Consider the following 17,507-nt stretch of genomic DNA (forward strand, 5'->3'; position numbering starts at 1 on the left):
GGATTGTTTGGTGCACTTTGGCTTATTTAAAGTTCCCTGAGGGATTTCAACTCGTTATCGGAAGGATGGAAAGAGTGTTAACAACATATTGGATTTGGTTTTCGAGACACTTTCAGGGCATAGTACACATTTACTCATAATTCGCATAATGCATGTAAAACACACAGACACACACACAGACACACACAGTATGATTCACTGAGACTCGTCTGCGTAGATATTGCTCAGTGAGATGCACTCATGTACAATGTCTGTGCGGGTGAGACTCACGATCTAAGACTATAAACTGCCATCATGTGAGAGATAAGTGTAACAAATGTCAAAATGGTGACAGGCACTGTGAAGCTCTCTCTGCCTCTCTGCTTTCATCTCTCTCTCTCTCTCTGTCTTTGTCGATCTTCCCCCTTCACTTCACTCTTCTGTTTCCACATCTTTGTAGTAGAATTTAGAATGCTCAAAGCTTCTGTAGAAGAGTTCAGATGTCACCCAGCATTTGTTGGGGAATGAGGCAACATAATGGTAAGCGGGCTGGCGGGTCTAGCCCTGCCAACCTGCCATAGTGCTGGGATCGCTACGTTTGCTGGGCTGTGAAATCCACCATGACTTCACGGGTCTGTGTGTGTGTGTGCGTGTGCGTGCGTGTGTGTGTGTGTGTGTGTGTGTGTGTGTGTGTGTGTGTGTGTGCATGTTGGTGTATGCTGGGCTGTGTAGCATACCCGTGACTAGTTGTATCAGTGTCTGTGTAGGCTTTCATGCTCTGATCCCCTTTTCTGCTCCCTGTGAGTCACCATGGAGAGGGCTAGGACATCATGTCATGCAGCTCTGTTCTGCTTCTTTTCTGGCCTTTCCCCACGGTCCTGTGGGTTATTCATGGAGCTTCTATGGCCCTTAAAGTTCTAGATCACATTCTATCTTCAGGAGGGCAGGACATGACTTTAGGAAACCCATTTTGTTTAGCTGCAGCTGTTTGCTGTTAGGCAGCCCAGCCCAGGCCTTCAATGGTAAAAGAGCAGTATGTCACCGGTCCCACAGGAAGAAATAGCCAGCTCTAAGGAGTTGTAGTTGTCACCCTCCCCTCACTGCCAGGGATTCAGTACAGGCACAGCACACTGTTAACACTTACACTTAACAGGCATGTGTTCTGGCATGTGGCAGGGTGAGGGTTAGTCCCCTTTTAAAAAAAATGTTGTACGTGAGTGGATGTGGATGTTGAGTTGTTTATGTTTCTGTGCATGTAAGAGCAGCATGTGGCTCATTTTGTTCTTGCCTCATGCAGCTGTCTCTTGGCCTCCAGCAGTGAGAGGTCAGACGGAGGGGGAATCCCTGGGGTCCTTAGGGCAGGGGTCCTGACATTCCACAGACCCTCCTCCAGCTGGCTCTGGGGAGAGGCAGGGTAGGCTGCAGGCCTGATAGTGCTGCATTCCTGGGTCTCCTACAGACGGGGGGAGAGAATGATACCCGGGAACACTAATGAGCAAGGTATGGGACTTTGGGAGAGGAGTGCTGGTCAATAAATAAAGATATGACGCACACACCAACATCCCCTAATCCCCAAGGTGTGGGTAAGGGGGGATGGGTTGTAACATGTTCACAGATAAATGTTGTCCCTTGTCCTGTATTCTCTGCTTCGAAAGAAATGGGGATGTTATGCAGTTCAATACAATTTTTTACCCAAACGTGGAGACAATACACGTTGAAAGCCAACCTCATAGCTTGTGCCACACTGATTGTCTTCCCCGCTTCAGTAGAGTTAAGTGAAGGGCATTATCCGTGTCAGGCTTGTTAAGGGGTACAATGTGTGACAACACAGTTGATGTGAGGAGAGTTAGCGTGACGCACTCCTGCCCTTCACAGGACGAGGGGCTGTCTCACAGCCTGTCTGTCCCCATCAGCGTCACTCCTCCATCAGGCCCAGCCATCTAGACCCCCCCTGACCCTGCCGGGGGTGCCTAACGCCGCCACACGAGGGGGTGGGGTGGGTGGGGGGGGGGCTACTAAAATACCCCTGTTGCCCCAGCAACTGCAGCAACAGCAGCAACAGGCCAGCCAAAACCCAGAGAGCCTGCAGCTGACCACCAGGACACAGTGAGACAAGCTGTTTGAGGACAGACATCCCTGCCAGGAAAAAAATGAGGGGGTGTGAGAAAACTGAGAGAGAGGGTGGGAGGAGAAGGATCAACACAGAAGGAAAAAGAGAGGAGTGGGTGGGAGGAGAGGGCTCGACGTAGAGGGGAAAAGAGAGAGGGGGTGGGAGGAGGGGGCTCGACGTAGAGGGGAAAAGAGAAGGGAGAGAAAGCGAGAAAGAAAGAGAGTGAGCGAGACAGATAAACAGGGAGAGAGACTGATTAAGAGTGTCAGAGAGAGTCCGAGAGAGAGAAGCAGGAGACAGGGTTAATAAGACAGGGGCAAGGTTTTAAATGAAAGAAGTAGAGAAAGGGAGCCTAACTGTGTTTGATTCCCGATGTTGTTGCCCTGACATTCTAGCCTCCTCAGTCCCCCTCAGGAGGAAGGCCTAATCAAATGATTATGCCTATAGTCACCATCCATGTCCTATATCTAAGATCAATGAAACTGATTCAGATTCAATTATGTTGTTGTATCCGATCAGTGTGACAATGAGACATGATCCACACTCTCATCTCTCTCTCTCTCTCTCACCTCTCACTTCCTATAATTTGAATGAGAAGAAAGATCTGAAAGCAACAGCTTGTTGTCCTGCTGAGTGCTACGGCTAATTATAACTGCAGGCAGGGTTGGGTAATGAAACACAAGATCTTCCCCAGTCCGAACCTCCGCCTGGTCCCGCCTCCTCCCTTGATCTGCTTTCTGTCTGAGTGAGCTTCCCTTATACATCCCCCAACACAACCCCCCGTCTCAAACTGTGCCTCAGACTCGTGGACTTAAAAATAGAATCAGAGAAGGAAGAAAAGGAAAGAAAGGGACAGTTCTCTTTAGCAGTGTTTATAGTGTTAAAATAGACTCTCTGACCACTGTCTGAGTGTTTTCCTGTAGTTTTCTCTGTCACGTAAAGCAAAAGAGGAGGGACTAGTAGACCAACGAGATTAAAGAGCCCAGGATGGGGTTGAAATATGATCTCATAATTATGGCCCTGGTCATTATGGACCTGGGTACTAAGGGTGGGGAGGTGGGGGGAGGGTGCATGCTATAGGGGAGGAAATGGAGTACTGGTGGAGAGGAGGGAGAAGGGGGTTTGCATGGGGGGGTGGCAATATGCCTTTCTCTCCCTCTGTGAAGTGGTTGACACAGCCCTCTTTACCTCCAGATCACCTCCATTGGTCTCTGTCAGAGTGTGAGTGAGCTAGTCCTCTCCTGCAGCTGAACTAACAGAACAGACCATAGCCTCTTGGAGGTGGTTCATGTTTTACTATGCCCTGATGATTTCTTGCACCGTCTCGCACAACAACTGGATGCTAATGCCAAGTATTTCTTGGAAATGAGGGAAAATAAACAGTTGCTTTTAGCCTTTGATTTGTTATGGGTCTCATGGTGCTGTTCCTTTGGTGTGCTCTGGTAAAGTACATGCCTGTTTTGCTGGTGACTGGAGGCTGTTTTTTATCGCCTGCTGTGTTGGTCTTTTGATCTGGGTGGTCTAAGCACCTCAGTAGGCAATAGGCCTCCATCTGGTACTTAGTCTGATGAAAATACTGTACTGCAGAGAATCTGTAGTGGATTCTTCATTCGTCCAATCCAGAGCTAATGATTAGTAACTGTGTTCAAAGTTATTATTTTCATACGTTGTTCAACATGATTGAATTCCTCTTATTGAAGAATTATTATTTCTGTATCAGAAATGACGGTATTTTCTGTTCTTAGTCTCTTTGTAGGGAAAGGAGAGCGGTCATGAAACAAGGGCAAAACAGCAGAGCGATGATTGTGTGATTTCACAGGCTTTGTGTCAAGTGGTGCTCATTAATCGCAATGTTGCGTCGGGCATCGTCTGATTCTGCCTGTCAGGTGTAAGATCGATGTCTCTGAGATGTTTCACTGTGGCTGTGGCAAAACCACGCTCTGGAAGGATCCATCATGCCTGTATAGGCACCTGCTGTCCTGTAGGGGAGACATACACATTGTAACATGACCTCGGGATCCAAATCCATCTGCACAGAACACAATGAAGTCTCAGAGGTTGGACTGATTCAAACAGAAATGATTCACAGACAGGAATGAGATTGAGTGGCTTTCTTCCATTTAATTCCACATCAAAGACTTTGCTGTTAAATCAAGCAGTGCCAGTGACAATCTGATCCCTCATTATGTCTGATTCTTCTCATGAAAGCCGCTTACAAGTGAATTCCTACATATCTTTTGGAGAGGAAAAATGTTCACCCTTATTTACTGATTTATACTCACATTTGGAATGGCTGGTGCCAGGGAAATCAACATTCCATGTGTGTATGAACTCCCAGGTTCAAACTACGGACACTTTGTGCTACTCCCCACTCCAGATTCATTGACCCCATATTCAAAGTTTTCTGAGGATTCAGAGCTAGCTAGGAGTTACAGAGGGGGAGGTCTATTTGGAGGTTTACTGAGCTCTGCAAATATGGCAGTGTCTGCCTATACATAGTGTGATGTATAGGGGGTTGCACACATGATAAATATTTAACAAGCAAATCTCATTTGCAATTTTATAGTAATTTGAACTCTGTTTTTCGCGTCTTTAACAGTGTTTGAGAAATGAAACTATTGAAACTTCAGCCAAACCAAAATGGTATGCACTGTTTCATCCCCTATCATTACACTGAGCACTGCTCTTTTAAAAGGAAACAGGCTTCATACGGCATGCATTATATTACCCTTTTTCTTTGAGGGAAAACTGTGGTAGTTACACTGCCTTCACATGGAGTTATGCAATGTAAACAGGGAGTTGAATATTTCGACAAGGAAATATGTATTTTAAATATGCATTTGATTAACAGAAAGCCTAATGCTTTTGTCTAAGTTGGTACAATGGAGTCTTTTGAATGTGTTTGAAAAGGTTGTGTGTTTTTGGCATTCAGCAGTCAAGTGTCAGAGCAGGCACTGCGGGGGGGCATCCATTGCTCTGTGCCAGCTCTAATGACTAGCCCCTAGGGGGTTGGCTAGGGAGGGAGGGGTGGGAAGGAGGAAGGGAGGGGGAGGGGTGGGAGTGTGGGGCATGAAAACAGAGATGCCCACAAAGTCCTTCATAACTGGGAGTTTGATGACAGGTTGTTAATGCCCGCTGTCAGAGCTGTGTGGTTCAGGACAGCTTTACCTGTCAGCTCAGGAACAGCCTGTGTTTAGATTTAGAGGTCTACTGTGTACACATCCATCTAGGTGTAAACTCTCATTGTGATGAAAGCTGGGCTCTGCTCTTTCTCTCATCGTTTTTTTACTCTCCAGTTTACGTAATCCTAGTTTAGATCCAGCTCATCAATCTGTTTTATGTGTAGGTGTTCTGAACCAAAAAGCAAAGTGTAACTAATGTCTCTCTCTCTCTCTTTCTCCCCCTCTCTCTCTCTCTCTCTCTCTCTCTCTCTCTCTCTCCAGGACGTCTCCAAGCAGAGGCAGGTGAGGAAGAAGACAGTCTCCTTCAGCTCAATGCCAAACGACCGTAAGATCAACAGCACAGCTGCCTGCATGGCCTTCATGATGGAGGGTTGCGAAATGAAGAAGGTACGCTCCAACTCGCGCATGTACAACCGTTACTTCCTGCTGGACCCGGACATGCACTGGCTCCGCTGGGAGCCCTCTAAGAAGGACTCAGAGAAGGCCAAGCTGGAGATCAAGAGCATCAAGGAGGTACGCCTTGGGAAGAAGACCCCTGTGCTGCGCAGCAATGGCCTGTCAGACCAGTTTCCAGATGAGTGTGCCTTCTCTATCATCTACGGGGACAACTACGAATCGCTGGACCTGGTGGCCAGCACGGCGGACATAGTCAGTACCTGGGTGATGGGCCTGCGCTACCTGGGCTCCTATGGGAGACACACTGTGGACATGGTGGAGCCTAGCCAGCCCAGCCTGCGCACCTCTTGGATAGGCTCAGTGTTTGAGCTGGCCGACATGGAGAAGGATGGTCACATAGACCTGTTCAGGGCCACCCAGATCATCAAAGGGCTCAATCCAGGCATGAAGGAGTCCAGGATAGAGCTGAAGTTCAAGGAGCTCCAGAAGGCCAAAGACCAGTATGGGGAGGACATTAACATGGACACCTTTGTAGAGGCCTACTGTGAGCTGTGCACACGGCCTGAGATCTTCTTCCTGCTGGTGCAGTTCTCCAGCAACAAGGAGTACCTGGACAGCAAGGACCTGATGCTGTTTGTGGAGGTGGAGCAAGGCGTGGAGGGGGTGACGGAGGACATGTGCAGGGACATCGTTCAGAAGTACGAGCCATCCGCCGAGGGCCGGGAGAGGGGCTACCTCTCCATCGATGGCTTCACGCATTACCTCCTCTCCTCCGAGTGCCACATCTTCGACCCCCAACACAAACGGGTCTGCCAGGACATGACCCAGCCCCTGTCCCACTACTACATCAACTCCTCACACAACGCCTCCCTCCTGGAAGACCACTTCTGGGGCTCCTCTGACATCAGCAGCTACATCCGGGCCCTGAGGATGGGCTGCCGCAGCCTGGAGGTGATCGTGTGGGACGGGCCAGACAATGAGCCTGTGGTGTATGTGGGCAGCTCTGTGGCCTCTCAGATACCCCTCTCCAAGGTCCTGGACATCATAAACCAGTACGCCTTTGAGAGTTCAGAGTATCCCTTGATCCTCTGTCTGGTGACGCACTGCGGCATCCGCCAGCAGAGGGTCATGGCCCAGCACATGAAGAAGATTCTGGGGGACAAGCTGTATGTGGACCCCCCTTGCGCAGAGGAGCACTACCTACCCTCCCCAGAGAAACTCAAGGGTAAAATCCTCCTGAAGGGCAAGAGACTGCCCCCCAACCACCCTGACTCAGAGGGGGAGGTAACAGATGAGGAGGAGGGGCTGGAGATGTCCAGGAGAGTGGGGGCAGATGATAAGGACCACCTCAATGGGCTCAGCTGCAAACGGCTAAGGCTCTGTAAAGAGCTGTCTGACTTGGTGTCCCTCTGTAAGTCAGTTCAGTTCAGAGACTTTGAGATCTCAAAGAAGGATCAGAAATGCTGGGAGATGTGCTCTTTTAATGAGGTTGATGCCAACAGATTTGCCAATGAGTACCCAGAGGATTTTGTGTGCTACAACAAGCGTTTTCTCTCCAGAGTGTACCCCACCCCGATGCGGATTGATGCCAGTAACATGAACCCCCAGGACTTCTGGAAGTGTGGTTGCCAGATTGTAGCCATGAACTACCAGACACCAGGCCTGATGATGGACCTCAACCTGGGCTGGTTCAGACAGAATGGGAACTGTGGCTACGTGCTGCGCCCAGCCATCATGAGGGAGGAGGTGTCCTACTTCAGTGCCAACGCCAGGGAGTCCCTGCCAGGGGTGTCTGCCCAGCTCCTCCACATCAAGGTCATCAGCGGGCAGAACCTTCCCAAGCCCAGAGGCTCTGCTGCTAAGGGGGATGTGGTCGAGCCATACATCTATGTAGAGATTCATGGCATCCCAGCTGACTGCGCTGAGCAGAGGACCAAGACTGTGTCTCAGAATGGTGATAACCCCATCTTTGATGAAAGCTTTGAGTTCCAGATCAACCTGCCTGAGCTGGCAGCGCTACGCTTCGTGGTGCTGGATGACGACTACATCGGGGACGAGTTCATTGGCCAGTACACCATCCCCTTTGAGTGCCTGCAGTCAGGCTATAGACATGTTCCTCTGCAGTCTCTGACTGGGGAGTTCCTGCCCAACACCACCCTGTTTGTCCACGTGGCTATCACCAACAGGCGGGGCGGGGGCAAGGCCCACAAGAGAGGCCTGTCAGTGAGAAAGGGCAGAAGGGCGAGGGAGTACACCTCCACCAAAACCACAGGGATCAAGGTTGTAGACGAGCTGTTCAGGGCCTCCACGCAGCCCCTGAGGGAAGCCACAGACCTCCGGGAGAATGTGCAGGTAAAAAGCTTTACATTCATCTCAGTATTCAGATATTTTCCTTGCATTTACTCAAATGGAATTTGAAGATGTGTTAGACGATTCTGAATAACTGATTTTAAGCAGTTATGATTGCCTCTCCGTTTGTATTTCCCTACCTGGGATACAACAAAGCTGGGCAAGCTTCCATGAGAGATAAAAGGAGAGACCAATTAGGAGTGAGGAGGCTGTGGGAAAAACTGCGAAGCACAATTAGTAGCTAGACGGGAACCCCTTAGCACCTCAGTGAATAGAAACAAAAGATTTATGTTAGAATCTCAACTAACCTCAGTTTGTTGCTGTGATGGATAGAGCAGTGTCGCAACTTGTGATCTATTTACAGTGCATGTTGGTAGCAATAAAGTTACGATACTGATAAAGCTGTAGAATTTAAGAGGTTTATGAAAAGTGTAATAATTAACTAAAGGGACTGATGAGGACAAGATGATCTGTGTTGCTACATTCTCAGAACACTCCCTTGTATCTCCCAGTGAGACTAATCACGAGCCATTAAAGTTGTGTAATAGTTTGATGTTGTTTGGGTGTTTATCAGGAGAGGATGGGCTGTTTGGCTACAGCTTGTCATTTTTTGTTGTGATTGAAGTGTGCAATATGAAGCTTGTCTTTTCTGATCTACCGTCTGTGTGATAGAAAGGGAGCCTTTTACATGCCCTATATACTTTGTATATTATCAACTGTCTAGTTTGGACTGGCAGGCTCTTGTCTCGTCTGACAGATTTAATAATAGAATTTATTTCACTGTATGCTTTGAACTTTATGAGTCTGACGTGGACCCATGGCTGTTGACACAGCTCTATTTCCCGATAGGTTATGGGCTTTCTAGCTCCATCAACAACGGTTGATTTACCTCAGGAATGGGGCTGTTTCCTTAATAAAAAAAAAACAGCCACAGTGCTGGAGGATATTTATACGATGAAAACATGGAGCATCATTAAACCCATGATTGCATTTACTTTATTGTATTTTTGTACTTTCATTCTTATTTTCTCTTCTAGTCTTTTGGCCTCTCCTTCTATCTTTTTTTCAGTATTTCATTTATCTTTTTTGGTCTTTCTTCCTTTCCTTATCCCCTTACATACTCACTTTCTTTACCGCAGTAGTTTATGAGCTTGTATGATTTCATGTGCGGTCTTTAAACCAGTAGGCCTGTTTAAAATTATTCTGAAACTGGCAGTTTCAGAAAAGGGATCAGGCTGAATTTAAATCCTCCTTTTCTAACCATCTCTAAGTAGCCTACTGTAGTTGCATTAACACAATAGCTCTCGTTTCTCTAATGAGGAAGGATTTTCTTCTTTAATGAATATTTCTACAAATGTTGTTATGAATTGCGTCCATGCAAATGTTTTGCTATGGGTTGATATCAGCTACCACAAAGAAGAGCCATGATCTCATAGTGTAGCAAGGTTTCTGAGTAATTCAGAACAGTGATATAACAATGCCCAATACACTGTAAAGATTGGCAGCAATTTGTACCAGGTCTCTCCATGCAACAAAAAGCAGGAAATGAATTATTTGAGAAGTTGTCCTTGTTAGTGAAGGAATGAAAGTAGGTCACTATATCTTCAGTCTGTGATCTCTGCGAATCCACATACCTTAAAGTATCTATTATTCTTGATGTCAACTTGTTCTACTGCTGATCTTAGGCCTTATTCAATGCTCTATTCTGAACTGTCTCCAGCCCTGTTGTTCATTGTTCAAATAGAGCATCACTAGAGAGCTGTGGTACCCCTATTCTCTCAGCCTAATGACATGGCAAACAAGAGGCCAGACCAAAATAAATAAACTGGGGATGTGATTAGAGATCCTGTGGCATGCTGTCATACATTTTTTAGTTGTGGACTGGATATTTATGCCGATCATGATCTTGCCTCTGCTCTCTGTAAAAAAAAAAAAATTCCCGGCCCTTGATACAAAAGGGATGTTATGTTCCAGAGAAGTGAAATTGATACTATAATTTTTGGGAGTTGTTATGCTGTTAAATTATAATCTCGGTTGGGATGTGATAAGAGGAGGATAATTTGCAATAAGCGGATATATACCGGTAAATACTCTAGTTCCAAACGTGTTTTTCCTGAATGGGTAAGAGGTTTGTTGTGCAAGGAAATTAAATAAAAGATCAGTTGGACATATTTGGTGGTAAAACAAATGGGGTATGTGGTTGTACAATCTAGTTCCAAGAAAGATTCTTGACACAGATACTGTAACAGTTCGTCATTTTAGCTCCAATGCTTTGCAAGTGTGTGAGTCAGAGTCTGTTATTGAACAAGGCTTGAAATATGGTTTATTGTGAAGCCAGTGACAGTGACTCGGTCCAATCTAGCACATCCTAACTGTGATTAAATCAGAAAAAGTAAGTAAGAATGTAAATAATGTGAAAGCGAGCCATGCATTATCAGTGACATTTTTATTTATAGTTTGCAGCAGCTATGAATCATTTTTCAATGGTAACAAATTGCTTTGCAATGGAATCAATATGAGGACAATGATGATAGACTGGTAGACAATAAGATTTGAGGTGTCGCCAGTGTGTTTTGTAAATGTGTGTGTAGACTACTTAGCCCAAGCCATTGCTCCCCAGCTAAACCTGTTTTGAATACAAAGTAAGACTTTCTCACAAGGAAGACAAAAGGGGGGTAGAGAGCCCTGTGTGTACTGTCGATAAATAAAAGCTTGCTGAAAAGAAAGACTTTAGTCTTATAGATTGGATGGGAGATGAGGTGGGTTAGTGTGTATGTTTTGCCTTTGTGGATGATCCCCACAGATAGGTCCTGCACTCTAGGTGTTAAGAGACTTACAGTACATTTTGGGTTGTTGGGGCTGAAGTAATAGGAAGTCAGATACCTCTAAACTCATACATCCCACTGAGCCACAGGCCCCTGTAGTGAAGAATTGGTAGCTCCCCTCAGGGCCCAGATGTAATGAAGATCCTCCTCACCCTAGAGACACAGGCACTGACTCACAGGGAAGAGAAGCCAGGAGGGAATAGACTGCCATGTCTTTTCCACAAATGTCTTGCACGCACACACACACACACACACACACACACACACACACACACACATTCATGCATGTACACACACTGTGCACAATTAACCCTTACTGCACATGCCGACTGTCATACACATACCATATGCAGTATGCATGGGATGGTATGATCAAATACAAGATTTCACTTCACTGAGTGATCTACTCAATACAATAACAGTCTGAAGTGTGTGTTTCACAGGGGAACAGAAAGGGGGGGGCAGACAGGCAGTTAGAGGGGCACCATGTTTCGTATTACTGCAATGGCAGCAAATAGATTAAGTCTCTGTAGGGATCTTAACTGTGCCTTCCCTTGGGAGTTTCTGTGTTACTGTACGGCCCCTGCAGAGTGGCACTAGAGCAGGAGGGCAAGCAGGCAGACTGCCCAGGCTTTGTTCCTGTGGTGTGCGTGCCAGGCCAGCATAGGCCCAGCTCACTGTAACTCCACACTGGAGTCCAGAGAGAGAGAGAGAGAGGGGTGGTGGGGGGAGGGGAGGGGGTGGACGACGACAAAAACAACAGACATGCATTTCTCATTTGGGGAATGCTGAGGGTAGGGGGGGTTGAGGGAAAGGGGGGGAGGGAATTAAAAACACCAGCCTCTTGTTTGGTTTTGTAGTCCCGCAGTCTGGATACAGTACGGTTCTGATGGCGCAATAACAACCTCACATAAAGCTAGCTTGCATGCATGCACGCACACACACACACGCACACCAAAGACACACACGCACACCTAAGACACACACACACACACACAAACAAACACGCACACAAACAAACAAACACACACACACCAAAGAGACGACACACATTACGTAAACTAATACTCATGTAATCCCTATTTACCATTCTCTCCCTACTTAACACAAATAGAAGTTTCTCTGTGTGGCTGTGCTTCTCTGGCTCAAGGGTGTTAATAGCTTTAGCTGAGGTTGTGCATACAGATGCCTATGTCCGCTGGCTCCCCTCTCTGTCTCTAGGAAGGTCAGGCCCCAGAATGACAGCACATCCTCCGGGGTGAGAAAAGACTCTTTCTCCTGGGCCGGAGGTCCTGGGGAGGGAGACACCCCTTTCCCACATTGCAGAGTGTGTACTGATTCCAAAATACCAGCACCGTACTCGCTCCATCGTTTTTCACTCTCTCTCTCTCTCTCTTTCATTCTGTCTTCTGTTTCTCCCCTTCTCTCTCTCTTTCTCTTTCTCTCTTCCGGCGTTCTTTCTTCTCCCTCGTCAGCTCGTCACCTCACTCTCTCATCCTCTCTCTCTCTCTCTCTCTCTCTCCCTCATTCTTTCCAATTTTGGACACTTTCATTCCTTTCCCTTTTTCTCTCTCCTTTTTTTCTCTCCCTCCCTCCCTCCCTCCCTCCCTCCCTCTCATTTGGCTGGGCCAGCGGATGGTTCTGTGAATCGCGGTTGAGGCTGAACTGGGGCTCAGATTCCCATGCTGCAGGAACAATGCTGGGCTGTGCTGTGAGAGACAGTCACGCAGGGCTGGAGGTGCTGGCCAGGGCCTGGCTGTGTGGCTGTGTGGCCAGCCCAAGGGAAGTGTGGGGAGAGAGGCTGGGAACAGGCACGCACTGCAGCACTGCCAGGCTGTGGTGAGAAGCTTGGCTCCATGGCTGCGCTGATGCTCAGCAAGCAGGCTGACCTCATGGGAACCGCTAGGTTTGTTCAAACAAAACGCACTCAGGACAGTTCCTCTTTTCTCAGCTCTGGGAGGAGTATCAAGATTCACTTTATCAAATGAATGTGACGTTCATGGTCATGCGATGTATTGGGTCACAATGCTCTCTGTTTTTATCAGTACTTTGGGTAATGTGCTAAAAGTGAATTCCCACCGTCATCGATGAAAGTCTCCTTCTACGACCCTGCTGATTTGCTCCACTGCTTGTTGACAGATTCCCCGGTTCCTATGGCTCACCCATGATCCTCTGTGTTTTCCCAGAATGCCTTGGTGTCATTTAAGGAGCTGTGCGGGCTGACCCCAGCGGCCAACATGAAGCAGTGCATCCTGACGGTGTCGACGTGGCTGATGAACAGTGAGAGAGCCCTAAGGGTCATGGTGAACCTGAGCGAGGCCTACCCCACCATGGAGGCCCAGGGGCCCGTCCCCGAGCTGCTGCGCAAGGTCCTCAACGCCTACGACATGGTAGGCTATGCTATGCTAATGCGACACACTACAATGTCACTATTGAACACGTTGTGTTAGAACAACATTGTATGGAAGGATAACAAACCACAACATAGCAAGCTAACACGTCATCATACACAAGTCTGCTTACACACTTACTGTACAAGGTTGCACACTGATACACAAACATAGCCTTGTACTCTATGAGCACCGTACATGAACCATGCTAGTACACCGCTTAGCAAAATGCTAGTAAATGAAATTTTGATACGCAAGATAACAGACCATGTGCTAACTATGGTACTGTGGTAAGTACTTTGTCCTCCACAGAGCAGTTAATGCTGCTCAACTTCCGCATGGCATTCCAGCATGGCGTGTGCATCCCCAGCCATCACATTCCATCCTGGCTCGTGTCTGATGCGGGAAAGAGCCCTCCTCCATTATTCACACTGCTCCCCACTGGTATAGCCCACCACCGGGGGGGGGGGGGGGGGGGGGGGAGGGGGGGGGGGGGTTGGGTCTGTAATTCTCTCATCTTAAAGAGCAAGTTGTTACCCTACAATAATTCCACCCCCCTTACTGGTCCTCACAGAGGGACTCTGGTGTGTGAGACGTTAGAGAGAACAGTGCTGTGTCCACAGTGTTCAGATCAAAGCCTATCCCACTGCTGACGCCACAGTGCAGCGGTGGAGCTCGAAAATCATCTGTTGTGTTTTTAATTAGTCATCTCTTTCAAGATGCTTACACAATTCCCTAGGATCTCTCTTATGGCACCATCGACATTACGTTTTCATGTGAGCGGCTGAAATAAAGGGCCTAGAAGTCTCTGATTCCAATGCTCTTCCACTGCCAGATGCCAAGCCTCCCAACGTCACAGCAGCTAAGGAGATGATATACAGCAGAGAGGCTGTCCTGAGCACAGGGTCAGTCAGCTGAGTGTTTGTGTATGCTTCCAAAGATTAGTCCGCTGGCAAATCCCCCACACCAAGAACAGAGCCTCCAGTGTGTGTGTGTGTGTGAGAGAGAGAGAGACTGTGTATACACTGTATGTGTGTGTGTGTGTGTGTGTGTGTGTGTGTGTGTGTGTGTGTGTGTGTGTGTGTGTGTGTGTGTGTGTGTGTGTGTGTGTGTGTGTGTGTGTGTGTGTGTGTGTGTGTGTGTGTGTGACGGCCAATCCCAGCCATCAGGACATTAGACTACAGCCGGTGCTCAGACATCCTAATGTGGGACAGGGTATGCTGCTCAGCTGACCCGGGACTGAACTGAGCGTCAGCACATTGGAACTCTCTGGTCAGCGACTCTGAGGACAGACCCAGGCCCAGCCCAGCCTGAGCTAGCCAGCTCCGGCCCCCACCCCCTGTCCTGTCTGCAGACCAATAGGAACACAGAACCAGCAGTTCCCATGCAGGCCCACACACAGTGGCCTGCTTCCTGCTTCTGTGCTGCTAAAGTGTGAAACTTCCTTAGCTTCTTCCTGGCTGCTGGGGCTTCTGGGGCTGTTGGGGCTGTTGGGACTGTTGGGGCTGCTTTGGCTGCTGGGGCTTCTGGGGCTGTTGGGGCTGCTGGGGCTGCTGGGGCTGTTGGGGCTGTTGGGGCTGCTGGGGCTGCTGGGGCTGGGCCAGCTGCTGCTCTCCGTCTGTGGGAGGGAGTTTGGAGGGGGTTTGGCTCTAAAAGCAGCTCTTAGTATTCAGGTCACAGTGGCTGGGGCCAAGCTAAGGTTAGCACTGAACTCCCATGACCACAGAGGGACAGACACTCCTCTCATCCCAGTGTCCTGCTGCACCAACACGTGACTGGAGCCCTGTCATCACTCACCACATGCATGCATGTCAGGGAAGGCTGGTGGAGGTAGGAATCGGTGGACGGGCTCATTGTAATGCATGGGATGGAATTTCTCATTCCATTCCATGCATTACAATGACCCCGTCCTCTGAATTCTGCCTCCACTGGTATTGACATACTTCTGTACCCCCCTCTCATGCTCTACCATAACATGTCTCAGTCTCAACGGTATTTCCTTACTGGTATTTTCTTACTGGTATTTTCCTTCTGCTATTCATACATTCACTGGTATTTCCCCTTTTTTTTTTTGCTATTCATCCATTCAATGGGGTAATTTATGTGGGGTAGATTTCTGATACAGGAAATAGTTGCATTGTCATGTAGGGCCTTGAAAAGACTCCAGACACACAGTCATATTTTTAAAAGTCCCCCTGCGACACAGGAAGTGCTGGATGAGACTGAACGTCCTGTTTCTTTCTTTCTCTTCTCTTCTCCCTTGCTCTCCTCCAGATGATCCAGACAAGTCGGACACTGATCGAGTCAGCTGACGTGGTCTACTCTAAGCTCACACAAGCCCAACGGGCAGGTAAGGACCTGGCTTCAGCATACCCACACCATGTGTAACCCTCAGGTCAACCCTCATTCTCATCCCAACCTGGTCTCTGCTGTTCACGCTTCATGTGGACCTGTCGCCTTGTTGGAATTGGGGTGAGAGTTTATACAAAAAAACGAGCCAATCTTTGTCATACTCTCTTATGTTATCAATGGTGTACGTGGTATCATATTAAAACACCATCCTCATCATCATCATCACTGTCGTCCTAATGGACCATTCACTTCGGACGGGCCTGAGTAGTTAGCTTCCGTGTCAGTGGGCAGGTAACTATAACCCTGAGCCAAGAGGATAGGATGAGAGAGAAGAGGGACCTTGGAGAATAGACATAATTTCTCAGAGAGCGCAAAAAGGACCAGACAGTAATAGAGGGAGGCAGAGAGCTATAGAGAGAAAGAGAATGGAATGAGCTGAGACAGAGGGAGAAAGAAATAAAGAGAGAGCTCGGAGAGAATGAAAGTATTGTGTCAATACTGTTTTTTGCTTCAGTAGGTTCTGGACAATAGTGGTTCAGGTTTTTGGCGTGTGCTTGTAATTGACAAGATCATTTGTACAAAATGGCTCCAAATTAGGGGGCCAATGAGTGGCTTTCTGCTGGCTGCGCGGGGCACTAATTGCTGGTTGTCTGCCTGGCCTCTGTAATGCTGCGCTGCTGCAGAAGCTCATGAATAGGAAGAGCAGAGGCAGAGAGGAGAAGGAGAAAGATGAATTATGAGTTATCGTAATCATTGTGGCTGTTTACCTCGGAAGGCAAGAGTGGCGAATACACACAAGACAAAACACAGACCGTATTAAACAAACAGAGACACAGATGGAAGCACACATACATAGCTTACATGTATTCAGGATTACATAGGTGTCCATGAGAAAACATAAATATGTAAAACATAACCAGAGATTTTGCTCGCTCACTTAGCAGCTTCACAGGGCTCAGTCAGTCACGATGTGTGTGTGTGTGTGTATGTGTGTGTGTATGTGTGTGTGTGTGTGTGTGTGTGTGTGTGTGTGTGTGTGTGTGTGTGTGCGCGTGTGCGAGTCTGTGAGTGAATTCAGCACATACAGACCGCAATGGGAATGCCCATCCAGTATGTTAGGGCTGATGAGCCAAACCTTGCAGGGCTCCACACATGGTAGCAGACTGATGCCCTCCACCTACATGTGGGCAGACTCCCTCCCGGTGCCAGTGTCATGCTGTGCAATTACCCTGGATGGAGCATTAAAGCTGGACTTGAATTAGAATGCACTCCCCCGCTGCATGGTTCCACGGCTCCAAGCCTCCATGGCCACAGTCCTGGAGCTGTCTCAGCTCCATCAGAAGCCCTGGGCTAAGCAGAGGTCCAACCCCACACAGCCTCAGCCACACAGCTGTGTGTTGGTGTCAGTAGTTGGATGTCAGGGGGTGGGTTATGTAATAGGGAGACATTGGGGTGGGGAATTGGGGCAGCAGACAGAAAGAAACCCTACCCTCCAACCTCCAACCCCCCCCCAACTCCCATCACAAACAGAAACAGACATGCCCCACAGCCATCCCTTTAGATAGATAGAGAGATAGATAGGTAGGTAGGTAGGTAGGTACTTTCTGGATCCCTGACCCCACCTCTGCTGGGTTAGAAGGTTTGAAAGACTTATATCCACCGTGCCTCCGTATCCTGGTTTATGCTTTCTGACTCAGAGGCTGTTTTGGTGTTGCTATGTGAGGCAGAAAAAATTGATGGAAAAATAAAAAAATGTCCTGCCAAATACAAACACAGGAAGCTGTTTGATTCCGTGCAGCAGCTTCTCCTCTGACACGGCTGGCCTCCCAGCAGCCCCCCACTGTTTACCCAGGAGGCACCAGGGCAGGGGGAAAGAGCTACGTCACATTTGATCAAACCAAAGATGGATAAGACTAGGGAGAGA

The 17,507-nt window shown here is 48.1% G+C and overlaps 2 protein-coding genes across 2 annotated transcripts in view; both read left to right on the forward strand.

Moving 5' to 3' along the window:
- The window catches only part of stat5a (signal transducer and activator of transcription 5a), a 100,303-nt gene extending 83,348 nt beyond the window's left edge, over window positions 1–16,955 (forward strand). The window contains exon 21 of the transcript XR_014554410.1: window positions 16,944–16,955. The gene's annotated coding sequence lies outside the window, so the exon portion shown is untranslated. The remainder of the gene's footprint in view (window positions 1–16,943) is intronic.
- Window positions 1–17,507, forward strand: part of LOC310809745 (inactive phospholipase C-like protein 2) — a 60,973-nt gene that overhangs the window by 32,461 nt on the left and 11,005 nt on the right. The window contains exons 2-4 of the mRNA XM_083677173.1: window positions 5,533–8,019; window positions 13,028–13,231; window positions 15,506–15,581. Of these exons, the coding sequence (XP_083533299.1) occupies window positions 5,533–8,019; window positions 13,028–13,231; window positions 15,506–15,581 (2,767 nt within the window). The remainder of the gene's footprint in view (window positions 1–5,532; window positions 8,020–13,027; window positions 13,232–15,505; window positions 15,582–17,507) is intronic.

The sequence above is a fragment of the Argentina silus genome (genome assembly GCF_951799395.1).
Source record: "Argentina silus genome assembly, chromosome: 9".
In the NCBI taxonomy this organism is placed as follows: Eukaryota; Metazoa; Chordata; class Actinopteri; order Argentiniformes; family Argentinidae; genus Argentina; species Argentina silus.